The sequence below is a fragment of the Sceloporus occidentalis genome, unplaced genomic scaffold (assembly GCF_023333645.1).
Source record: "Sceloporus occidentalis isolate IW3139 unplaced genomic scaffold, rSceOcc1.0.p SCAF_3, whole genome shotgun sequence".
In the NCBI taxonomy this organism is placed as follows: Eukaryota; Metazoa; Chordata; class Lepidosauria; order Squamata; family Phrynosomatidae; genus Sceloporus; species Sceloporus occidentalis.
This window is the reverse complement of record NW_028316983.1, coordinates 57,835,077-57,848,362: the sequence shown is the minus strand read 5'-3', so window position 1 is coordinate 57,848,362 and position 13,286 is coordinate 57,835,077. Positions and strand designations below refer to the sequence as shown.

The window sequence follows — 13,286 nt, the reverse complement described above, 5'->3', positions numbered from 1 at the left end:
CCTAGTCTTGATTGGGATACTATTGCTACAGTTGTAACTCCCCTAAAGCTCCTTAACTGAGCATCAGCTGCATGGGGGAGAAGGAGGTCTATTCTGCTAGAGGTTGGAGTGTGAGTAAATGATGGTTTGGGTCAGGTCCATCAGGTTTCGGTGGGGGTCAGGCCAGGAGAGGTTACTTACCATACCTGGCTAAGTAGCTGATACAAGAATCTGGCCATGATGTTTAAAGTTGCTTTCTCCTTTGTGACACTTTGCAAAACAGTTTTGATGGGATCAAGCCTAAGTTAGCAGCAGTAAAGTCCCATTGAAACTAGTCAGACATTCTGATCATGGCTAATTGAGGTCCCACTAATTTCAGTGAGAGTAAAATATGACTAATAGGAGTCTGGATTGAATGCCTAGTGTTTGTAAATTATAAAACTAGGGAATTTTATGGTGAAGCAGAGTAATTTTTTCAGTAGAAATCAAGAAAGGAAGAGGAAGGTGGTGAGACAGAGCACTGCCCATTTCTGTTCTTTCTCCCTCTAGTTTTAATCTGGCATCTAGACAAATGCATACAGTCCCATCATGGAACAGTGGATTACACCAAGCAGCCTTTTTTGTCTGCTCCTCTCTGTTGCTTCAACTTTTGGCCTTTCATTTGCTCTTCCAATAATACTGTACATAATCTTCCTCTTTGAAGATGAAAAATGGGGAGCAGTGACACCTGCCTATTCAAACGTTTGTGTACCAGTTCTACATATCAAAGTTAAAAAATATTTTAGATAGTTGCTCCACAGGGATAAAGTCTTTTGTTCAGAGTGTTGCCAGCATCTCTTCAAATTTCCATAAAACCTTTAATGCTGATGAAGATGGTGATGACAGCTGAATTTTGATGGATCAGTGTTAAACAGACAGACCAACTGCTCATGAAAGTGTGTTTATCAAGAAGTCAAGGATAGCTAGAACAAAAAAAATAGCACTCTGTTAAAACAGTACACTCATTTCTCATTATTTTGTGAGGGATTCCTTATAGCTTTGTGGTTTTCAGGGCATTGTAGAATGTGCGAGAAGCCTTTTGTACTACTTGTTTATTCTATCTAGGAGGCAGATAGAGAAGCCCTCTCTTAAAGAACTTTTCCAATCTCATTTGAGGTTCATCCCACTCTCATTTTGATGTTTTTCATTACTGTAAATAAGAGATCAAATCTGTTACCCACTTTCTTTTGCTTCTTCTCCTCCCCCCTCGCATGTCAAACACCTCTCCTTTGCTATTCAATACAAATATGTTTATTTCTCTGCCCCACCCCACCTCCCACTGTTACCCTTCAGCCTTCACTGCCACCCTTGGACTTTCCTTGCTGAGATTACTACTTCAATTGTACAGTTAGAACAAAGAAGAAAGCCAACATAGTGTCTTAAATCCAAAAGCAATCTACATGCACACAAAAGTGCAGGCATATGCGCATTCACAGAAATCAATCTTACAACATGATGGTTGGGAATACATGGAAGAGCCATGGCTTGGTATTTTCATTTATCTCCACCATATGGAACAACTTTATTGTTTTAATGTCTATTTCTCAACTTCTTCCACCAGCATATACTAAGCCCCCAAGGGACATTGCAACTCAGGGCTGGTTTATTGGATTGATGTGCGCCATCGCTCTCCTGGTGCTGATTTTGCTGATAGTTTGCTTCATTAAGAGAAGCAGAGGAGGGAAATATCCAGGTAAGAAAATGCCTGTCTCTTGGGGTAGTATTGCATTTATTTGTTCTGCTTTTTGAAATATTTGTTCCTGAATCTAATTAGATCTTCTGATCTTAACTATAGTATAGCTTTCTCACTGGAAGGTTTTTGTTTAGACAGTCTTTTGTGTCAGTCTATGTTGCCTCAGCTAAAGACAAAAATTAAGGGTATATGTGTGTATCAATATAAGAGAGAGGATCTTCTCAGTAACTACTCCCAGACACTGGAACTCCCTCCCTATAGAAGTCAAACTGGCCTCATCCCTGGTCTCCTTTTGGAACCAGGTGAAAACATTTTTGTGCCATCAGACTTTGTTAAAACGGATGAGGTTTGGGCTTCTAAATGCTGTGCAAGTCAGAGTAAGGTTTGTATATAGTTTTTAAATACACTTTACTATTTTAATGCATATTTATTTTATTTTTTTAATTGTTTTTTAAACTTTATACTTTTTAAATGTTCCTGTCTTGTTTTAAATTTGCTGACCGCCATCTTGAGTTCCTATATTGGGAGAAGGGCAGGATATAAGTAACTAAAATAATAATAATAATAATAATAATAATAATAATAATATAAACATTTGATGCAAATTGGTACACAGGGGTAACTATCAGAAGAACCTTATTTTGAAGTATGAGAACAAACTGCTGTGTGTATATATGTAGTGCATATAAATGATTTTAGTGTAAACAGGTTGCGAGGACTGTAAACCCACATTAAGACTACAGTGCTGCAGTGCCTGAGAAGACATTCTAGGACCCATGAAGTGTGGCTCACTCTCTCTGGTCCCAGAGAGGAAGGCCCACATAAGGAAATAGATGTACCTCCGTGCAGGCCTTTTCATTGTCAGCAAGGAAAACTCAGCTATACAAGTACTCTGCCAAAGGCCTCACATTTCCACAGCATACTTCAAGAATATTGGTGGGAGGGGAATTACAGCATCTCTGAAGTTGGTAAACATATTTTTATTATTTTTATCACCAGAGCCCTATCCATTCACCCAACCAGCTGCCATCTCTCTAGCTTAAGCCTAGCAAGACTTGGTTTTGCTGGTTTTCCCATCTGGCTTCTCCTTCCACTTACTGTGTTTTCATTCAATATAGGTATAGATATAATTATATGGGGAGGATTATATATACACACACAAAATATGTTACAGTACTCGCACATTATGGCCTCAAATATCCCCTCAGTGTAGTGTGTGTGTGTGTGTGTGTGTGTGTGTATACACACACACACACACACACACACAACCTATATGCTACACTGAGCCATATACAATACCCTCACCTGACTTATTGTAAAGCTCAAAAACTGACTCACATCACATGGCCATCACATGCTTAACAGCAAGCAAGCAGGAATGGATAAGAGTCTTGCTACCTCTCCAGAGTCAACACATGGCAGCACTGAGACCTTAGAGGACTCTGTCAGATCTCAGTGCTGATGTCAGCATTCTGCATCTGACTATGGGGACATAGCCAAACACTTCTCCAATCCTACCTGCTCCCTATGAAGCACAGTGACCACGCAGAGCCACTTTGGGGGCTTTACAGTAAGTCAGAGGAACACTTTGGGCACTGTGGAAGAAGGAAGGAAATACCAACCCCGCAGCACTCGAAAAAATGTATCTGCACACACAAAGGACATTTATGCATGTGTACATCCCTAACAGAATTGCAATCTGAAGGTGTACTCTCACTTTTTATCATCCTTGATGACAAGGAGTGACCTACAAAACATGGTCTCATTTGAGCAGCAGATTTTTCAGATAATTTCCATTTTTGTTTACTCTTCTTATTTTACATCCTTCACATCTGCTGTCAGTACAAATTCATGACTACAAGACAGTAAATACTAGGAGACTAATGATGCAATTCAAAACATGCTTACTAAGAAGTAAAAGCTAATGTGTTCAAATTATCTAGTAAAAGCATTTAGGATTGCAGATTTGAAGACATAACAGTAAAACCTTTCCTTTTTTTAAAAAAAATTAAATCATTTTATATTTCTTCACAGTGAGAGAAAATAAAGATGTGCCCCTGGACCCTGATGACCAGAAGGTAGATAATGGGTCATTTGATTACAGGTATGTTTCCAGCTTGGCTGTCTGATGGTCATTTGTAACCATTTGTCCATTACAAATAGTTCCTTTGTCGGTTCAGAAATCACCAAAATAACCACACATGCTCATAAATTTACATTTCCTGCTCCTTTTTTTTTTTTTATTCCCCCACTATCTTTTAAGATCACTGCAAAGGGGTGGGGGAAAGCACAGAAGTACACATGTAGATGTGTCGCTCATCTCCTAGAAATGTAATGCACAGTTACCAGAATGATAACATTTCAGGCTCCTTGGGAGGGGAGTCTGCCATGCATCAACAAGGTAAATTAGCACTTTGGAGACAATAGCAGCTCACCAGGCTGTTTTTGCAGGTCTGAGACTTCTAAGAGCCTCAGTTCTCCCTTGAAATAAATCAAAGGGCTCCCCTCAACTTTTTTTTTAAATGACCATTTTTTTTTCAAAACCAAAAATGACCTTCTGCCACTGCTTGTTGTTTATTGTTTGGTTGTTGGTTATTGGTTTGCTATTCTGGGCAGTATTTTGGGTTGCTGGTTCAGAAACATGGCCCCCAGAACCACCAAGGTTGTCCAGCCTTTCGGTATAAGTCCTGTTTGGGGAACCATAAGTTCTACACTGTGCTTGTGTTAGTGTTCTCTAGGCAGGTAGTGGGAACAGGGGCATTCATACAGTGCGCCCGCGCCTTGTGCGAACACATTTTAAGCGGGTTCCAGCTTACATGCGAGGGAAACATGCATGAGCCCCATTATTTCCTATGGGGCACAAGCATAGGTGGATTTTCCCTTACATGGGGGGATCGAGAACTGTAATTATATAGTACTTTAATGAGAAAACAGTACCGTCTCATGAAGCTTCTACCACATAATTTATTTGCTGGTGCACTTGACTTTAGTATACTTAAAAATGGACAGAATAACAGCAGGAGTTCAAAGTTTTCAATATGTGTTCAGTATATTTCAATATAGAGACAAGATGGTGGATTGGTTTGAGTGTTGGACTACGACTCTGGAGATCAGGGTTTGATACCCTGCTAAAGGCTAAAACCTTGAATGAGGCACATGCTCTCAGCCTCAGGGGATGACAATGGCAAACCACCTCTGAAGAAACTTGCCAAGAAAACCCTATGATAGGTTCATCTTAGGATCGCCAAAAGTCAAAAATTACTTGGAGATACATAACAACAACAAGTATTTCAGTATAGCGCCAACATGCTGTAGTGGTTTGAGTGATGGACTATGAATCTGGAGATAAGGGTTCGGGTTTTCGCCCAGACATGCAAACCCAATGGGTGATGTTGGACGAGTCACACACTCTCAGCCCTAGAAAACCCTATAATATGTTCAAGTTAGGGTTGCAATAAGTCACAAATGACTTGAACACACACACAACAACAACAAGAACATTTTAATATCAGTACTGCTTCAGTAGAAATTCACCCATTGCTTGTTCACCAAATACATGAGAATATTAGATGCTGTGAGATACCTGGCAACTTCCAACACCTTCTTTTTTTGAGTTATATTCCCACAGATTAAGAGTGTTCAGAGGCTTTAGTGATACTTGCTTCCCTCGTAGTGAGTCCATATACTGCCCAGACATGGAGAAATCAAACCTTGCTCAGATTATATTTTGGAGAGGAAACTGTACTTTCTGAATGCCAGTAATGAGCTCCAAATTCCAGAATGTTTTTCATGGCATAGATCTCTGCCACATAACAAACTCTTCTCACTAACAGGTTGTGATGGGGACCACATAAAACCTACCAGCTCGAGTATATCAAAAACATCTGTCTCGGTTATCTGTGATAGAGAAGCGGGATACAAATAAAAAAATTATTTATTTTTTATTATCCTTTTAATGATAATAGCTCCCCTTTCTGACAGCTTCCCAAAGCAAGGTATTTTCTTTGGCTATTCACAGATGGGTCCTGCGTTCAAGGTTTACCTTTGTTTCCCCATTGCTTACAAGGGACTGAAACAGGTAATGCAGTTTAGCACTTGCTGAATTAATCCCACTATGTTAAACTACATGACTGGAAACAAAGGTGCCTTTTGTGGGCCCAGAACCCTGCACATTGTTTTTAAGCAAAAAAAAAAAGAAAAATCCAGATATTAAACATTCACAGGATTATAGTTTATTTAGAATCCCTCCCCTGCCCCCGCCACAGCTATTTCTTCGGTATTTCTACTATTACTTGATGGGTGACAGAAATACTAGACTTTGCAGAGAAAGATTTGGTGACATGAATAGCAAACTGCTCAGACGGTTTACCAGCAACATGCTGAAGGATGCACCATGTGTAAATCATGCAGAATAAAACTATATGTAGGATCTTCAGATGTGTGACTCTTGGGACTCCATTAACATGGGAAGAAAGTGGGAAAGGATATCCCTCCTTCCTGCAGCCTCCTCTGCCTGCTGAAAAGAACTTTACTGTTCCAGAGACCCCCTCCCCAAGAAGGGAAAGTGGCTATGGAAACAGCAAGATATCCACCACCACCACCACCATCTTCATTCAGGGGAGAACCTCTGCTCAGTCGAATGGGTGAAACAAATTGCCACTTTGCATCGGTTTGGGGGCAGCATCATAGCACAGCGTTTAGATGCTGCACGCTGTGATGCTGTCTCCAAACCAGCATCACGCCGCCCACCCGACCATGCAGCAGGTAGCTTTGTGGCTCTTCAGCAGTGTGACTTTTATACAGCACACAGCACAGGTGTGCCACAAACCTGCAGCAATGGTGGGAAAACCAGCTTTTTGCTGGCTCAAAAAGGAGCGACATTTGCCACTTTTTTTTGTGCCGGCAAAAAGCCGGGTTGGGGGTGTGGCATACAGTTTCTACGGCCCCAGCACAGCATTCAAAGGGGTGGCATCAAGCGGCCCATTCAGGGTCAATTGTTTTGGCCTTATGTCTGTTCTGTGGATGGAAGGCTCTCTTCTATTAAAAGTGAAATGGTCCAATTGTTTCAGGTCTATGCTGCTGCAAAGTTAGAGTTACTATGATTGTGCCATTCCATCAGTAGCTATTTTCCTTACAGGAATATAACAGTGATTTAGGGGACATGCTTGATATTCCAGCTTATTATCCCATTAACTTTAGTCACTGTCCCTTTCTTGCATATAGTTGGATAGTTTCCCACCCACCCCTTCAAGTGCTTTTATATCAGGGGTAGGCAACCCTTTTGAGCCGGGGGCCGGGTAGCTGTCCCTCAGACAACTGGGGGGCCGAAGCCAAAAAATAAATAATTAAATATTTTTTTAAAAAATTAAATAAATAAATAAACCGGGACAAATGTAGGACAAAATTTTCAAATGGAGGGCACTTTTTTAATAAAAAATGGAGGACACGTGAAAAAATTTGCTGATTTTTAAAAAAATGTTAAGATAAATGCATGTTTCTGAGGCTTCTATAGACAATCACCCCCCAAAGGCCCCGGCGGCAATCGGCGGCAGGACCGGGCTGGGGCCGGTCCCAAGGCCTCGCCGGGCCGCATCCGGCCTGCGGGCCGCAGGTTGCCTACCCCTGTTTTATATAGTGAAATCACTATTTCAAAGCTTCCTGGTGATTTTGAACACTCCAGGATAATGGACCCCAAATAAAAATAATTGACAGTGCTACACAAAGTGGTCTATGGACCAGTGGTCCATGAGCCATCAGCAGCCAGGCCTTGGTGAGTTTCCAGGAAAGAAAGAAAGAAAATTAGCCGGTGGGTACAAACATGGTACCAGTACCTGCAAGCTGGGGGAAAATGGTTGTTCCCATATCAGCTATTTTAAGATGTTGTGGATGAATACAACTTTGAAGCGTTCAGTAAACATCTACTCTTTTATCAGACATTGATATTTGATAAACAAATGTGTCCATGAAATATATCAAGAGATCTTAAGCAGTACCAGTTTTAATTGATGTGTATGGTTCTTATAACAAAAGCTTATCTTCTGAATTAATCTACAATACAAGTATATTGATAGATGGCATATAAACAAATGGGGATTGCAGATAAATAGAGAAAGGCAATTTAATAATATGACAAAAGGGCAAAACAGCATGGCATGAATGAATGATGGAAATAGATAATCTGAATATCAACCATCAAAACTTTGATCGTTTAAGCATATGCTCATTTTGCAACTCCAAAGTCTGATATTAAGCTGCTCAATCATGCACTTAGATATTTAGACTTCAGAAAACTACTGCCATTAAAATCACATGCTTTGACAACTTGACATATGCCTTTTTATACTGGACAAAAATTACATTTAAACTTGAGTATTTCATTTCCATTATTTTATATTTAAATTGGTTCTTTCCCCAAAGCATTAAAGGACCAAAAGATTTCAAGTAGTGTTACATTGTTTAATACAAAGTCATTTGAGCACTCATGTGAATCAGCTGTAATAGCTGTGATTCACCACATTTAAAAGAGTCATGTACCTTTGTAGTTTAACAGAATTCTGTGCTAACTTAGGAGTTGAAACTAGTCACCCTAATATTAAAGGCTTCCTGTCTTAAATGATTTCTTAAGCTTCTTCATTATTAAATGTTATGGCAAGACAGAACAATGACATCTGGACAGAACTGAATATTTTATTATAGGAGTGAGCTCAATAGACAGTGGATACTCAAGGTGTTAAAGCAGAGAAAGTGTGAAGAAGTATTACACTTCTTTCAGCTGGAGTCTTGGAAAGGCTTTGAATGCATCTGTATTTTGCTTGCTCCCATCCTATCAAATTTTCTGCATGCATTTATGGAGGAAGTTAGAAGAAATGACACTTCCTATAAACAGTCAGGATCAAAGGTGAGCATAGACAGGTGACACTGAAGTGTGGCTGGTAGATTAATGTTCACAGCTATAGAGATATTAGCCCAGATGAAGTGATGGTTAGTATTTGAAAAGAGGACAGGATCTGAACTGACATGCTTTCTTTATTCTCTTCCTGGTTTCAAAGAAGCATTTTGATATGTTCTCATCATGCCCTGTTCATCTTTGCTGCCTTGTGTATGCAGCTTTCCAACTGACGCAGACTCTAATGAAGCCACACTGTCACTTCATTTTACTATGTTACCAGAGAAATGGTCTCCTTAGGCAAAGATTAAGCTAAAAAGTTTGGAAGCCATTACCTTTAAATAGCATTCTGATCCAGTAATCATGCTTTACTATATTCTAAGAGGACAAGTGAATAAGAAAATGAAGGAAACAAGCCAGAGCTGGACTATTAAAACTCTGGAGTCATTGTTCTGGTCCAGCCTGATCTCTCCTCAGCCCTTCACTCCATGGATTGGCTTCAGATCTAAGCATGTGTACCTGTGCTGCTGCAAGTAAAGTATTTGCTATCTCCTTCCCACAAAAGTCCCTTCAGTCCCCAGATACTTCACATGGTATGAGGACAGAAATGGATGCAAGGCCATTCTGTGAGCAGGGAGCTTCAGAACCTGGATCCAACCACATATGTTGCTGGTTTCACACTAGCCTAACAAAGGCACTTGCATTTGCAGTGCTGATTTCAAGACATAAATGCTGCACTTCCCTTATTAAAATTTGGCAGTAGTGACTATGGGGAGTTAGCAGCTGCATGTTAAAAGGTAGGAGCATATGCTGTCTGATTGCTGCCAGGTGGATTCATATAACAGACTGAGTGCTCTTATGCACTAAAACACTTTGGACCATTTTGTGATGCCTTCAGTTTTTTCCCAGGAGGATGGAATAACACTAAGTCCATTTTCTGGCATCACAAGTATATACTGCTTGATGAACAGAATTCCTACTCTTAACAGTGCCTAATCAATCCTACTGTCTTCCTGGATGACAACCCTGAACTCGCATATATAGCCACTAAGAAAGGAGCAGGGCCATTTCATAATGCTTTTGTTTTCTGATTTCACCCATTCTGTGTTCCCATCACATGTAGGCAAATACCTATCTGTTCCATGTAATAACTTATTTTTTTCCTGTAGTACACTCATTTTAGTGGGATGTAATGGTTTAGTGGTTAAGACGCTAACTCTAACGATCACAAGGATGGCAGGTCGGCAGGTCAACACCCAAGCACTGCATGATAGAGTGAGCTCCCATCACTTCTGCCTACCTAGTACTTTGAAAGCATGTAAAAGTGCAAGTAAATAAATAGATACCACTTCAGTGGGAAGGTAACAATGTTTGTGCAGCCCTGCCATCCACATGACCATGGAGTCATCTTTGACAATGATGGCTCCCTTGGCTTAATAATGGAGATGAGCACCACCCCCTACAATCAGGCACGACTTGACAAACTTGTCAAAGGGGAAACCTTTAACTTTTTACACTCATTTCATGTTGGCTCCCAGAGCACACTTTCAATCTGCTCATGCAATAGGATTTCCACAGTTAAAAATATAGGATAAGTACCCATCCTATTACTTGCAGAGCTGTCCATTTTCAACATAGCTCTTAGGGGAAACCATATTCCTGTTTTACAGAAGAAAGCCATTCTGCAAGGAGCCTGTTTTGCTTGAATAGCATGATAGTATACAGATCTTAAAGTGAGTGGCCGTTTATTGCCTTTCACCACTATTTTGAATGAAGGCCATGTAAGGTGGCAACTTTGCTGACACCTAGTGCTAAAATACAATCTTCTCACTGCTCATCTGTGAGCATATACCTCTATCTGTTGTTGTTTGTCTGGAATCAAATTCTTTTTGGAATCTACAACATACATATTTTGTATATTATTTACACATGTTTACACAGATTATACAAGTGTTCTTTATGTGGTACAGTTTTTCAGGGGAAAAACAGGGGTGTCAGGGTTTTTATATTTTTATTTTTTTAGTACTGTCCCCTGAAATGCATACCTCATCATTTTGCTCTCTGATCAGGCTCTTTCTGCTTCTCTCTCTCTCTCTCTCTCTCTCTCTCTCTCTCTCTCTCTTTTATTCCCATTCTTTCTTTTTTTCACCTTGTCTTTCTACATGGACCATGAAGGTCTCTTGAAAGGTAGGACTATGGACTGCTCCAAAGTCTGGCACACACAGCTTTTTCTTTCAGCAGTTCCATCACTGAAACACTTTATTCTCTATCTCAATCCCTGCCTCACCACCATCAACCTTCATCTAACACCACTAAAGAATCATTTACTATTCCTGTCTTTGATATTTCGGGCACTCTGTGTCCAATGAGTTGCATTCTGCCTGTAAATTTGAAGCCAGCCAATTGAATTGCCATGGCTTCAACATCATCCCTTTTCGGTGACTAATTCTTCTTTGTGCAATGACTGCTGTCCATTCATTACACAGTCAAGGGTGGATTACTCACATGGAAAGGGTTTTTTTGTTTTGGAATTTTGAACCATTCTCTAGTCTCAGGTAAGCCAATTGTATGGTATACTCCAGGTATTTAAAAAAAGAAGATGCAAAAGAAGTTTCATGTGCTGGGCAGTTAAAGAAAGGAAGCATGGTCAAGAAAAAGCCCTCAGCTGTAGAAGGCTTTATGTCATTCCAAAGTGAAGATTCCTTGAAAGTCTTTCACTAGCAACATGTTTTCTCAGACATATGCAACTCTTGAACATGATGCCCCTAAGGCCAGTTTGACTCAGGCTTAATACATCAAATCTTACTTAATTTACTTGATACATCAAATAAGCTGAAAGATTTCCATATTAATACATAAGTAAATTGTATTTGTTTCTTAAAAGGTTTTATATACTCACCTTTCTAACTGCACTAACAAGGCAACAGTATTGCAGTGTTTTTTGGCCCACAATCCAGAGAGCTACTGTGAGCCCAAAAGGTTGGACATTTTACATTGTAACAGAAACTCTCTGTGAAAAGTAGCTTCCCATACAGTGCAAAGGACTTTTCTTTAGGACCAGAAGAGAAAAGCCCCATAAGAATTGGCTGTGTGGTTCTCTGGACTGTAGCCTTTGGGAGGTCAACGCCAGCAGGGAATATCTTGAACATTTCACATGCCTCCCGCATAGATGGAGAAGGACAAAACAAAGGGGAAATTCTATGCAAACAACATTTTATCTGAATGCTCACAAAATTTGGAAAATGAAGATTTCAAATTAACTTCCCTGGGTTTTGCCATTCTCGCTTTGTGCCTCCTTATGCTGCCAGAGTGTTTTGCTTGATAGCTTCTCTTCCCTTTGATTCAAGTGCTTGCCAAAGGCACTGGTTGTGAAATTGACATGTGCATTTGTATATGGATGCCAGAAATGGCCGTGGTATTTTTAGTAGACATTCAGACGTAATATGCAAATATGACTGAACCCCTAGTTCAGAACAGAAAAGGAGATGAATTCCTCTTTTAGTTACAAATAACAACACTGAGCTTTCATCATGGAGTTAATCAGAAACAGGTACCCATTAATCACAACAGGTAGCTAGTTTGAAGGCATGAAAGGGAGTTGAACCTTTCACTAGAAGCATAACTAATCTATGGGATCTCTCATGATGTAGCGATTACCAGTGATATAAATGGAAAACTTCATTAAAGACATTAGCATTCATAGTAGGCTGAAACACATGAAGGAGATTACAGCAAAACAGCCATATTTAGTGGACTGTTTCTGTAGTCCCAAGAAAATTGTAAAAAGGATAGGTTTTTCCCAGACCCCTAGTGACACACATAATTGAACAGTAAATATTCTACAAGTTATCCATAGGATCAAGCAGAACAGCAATAATATGAATGTTGCATATCTGTTGCTTTGTGCCTTTTACACAACTTCAGAAGATGCCAGTAGTGACTGCTCTCTAGCTCTACTGAAACACAAATCAGTAACATTAATAGGACCTGTTCTCCTACTTTCATCATATTTTCATAGATGTATATGTATATGAATGAGAGTTAAGCCAAACTCTTAGATTCTCCTTGCTTCTTAAGTGTCAGATATCTTGAGATGACACCAAGTTTACAAAAAGCAAACAAGCTGTACTATCCATAAGGCTATTTGTAATATAATAAAATATGTCTCCACATCATTTCCATGCAAAAAGACAATGAAAGCATTCAGTCAAATGTTAAAGTGGTATTTTATAACTGCCCACATCATTTTTCAAAAGTTGCATAGGTAAGAGTTAATCTGAAATGTCCCAAGATGACACTTAGATGTCACGCACCCTACATAAATCTAATAAGAGGCAATCAGCAGCCTTGTAGATGATTGATCCCAAATTCAGTTTTTGCTAACAAGGGTCCCTTTGAAAAGCCTGGAAGCTTATACTGCTGCAATGCTCAGAATATGTTGTACTACTGTATGCCTTAGTGACTGTCAAGTGATTTAATCTTAAATAACTTTACAGTTGTGGTACTTTCACCATTACATGCTTTGAAGAAAGGAACTGCTTCCTTCTAATTTATGTAGATTTTTAGGAAAATGTTATCCTTTACATCTCAATATTTCCAGGCAGTTATTGCATCTTCAAAGATCTCATCAAGTAGTTTGTAACAAACCACTTAAGTCGTATTACCCAGACTGTCTACACTCTGGTTTCC

The 13,286-nt window shown here is 39.7% G+C and overlaps 1 protein-coding gene across 12 annotated transcripts in view; it reads left to right on the top strand.

Moving 5' to 3' along the window:
• NFASC (neurofascin) overlaps nt 1-13,286 on the top strand; it is a 273,535-nt gene that overhangs the window by 250,888 nt on the left and 9,361 nt on the right. For all 12 annotated transcript variants that reach the window (XM_089514565.1, XM_089514555.1, XM_089514553.1 and 9 more), the window contains 2 exons: nt 1,580-1,711; nt 3,746-3,815. In XM_089514565.1, the coding sequence (XP_089370691.1) occupies nt 1,580-1,711; nt 3,746-3,815 (202 nt within the window). The remainder of the gene's footprint in view (nt 1-1,579; nt 1,712-3,745; nt 3,816-13,286) is intronic.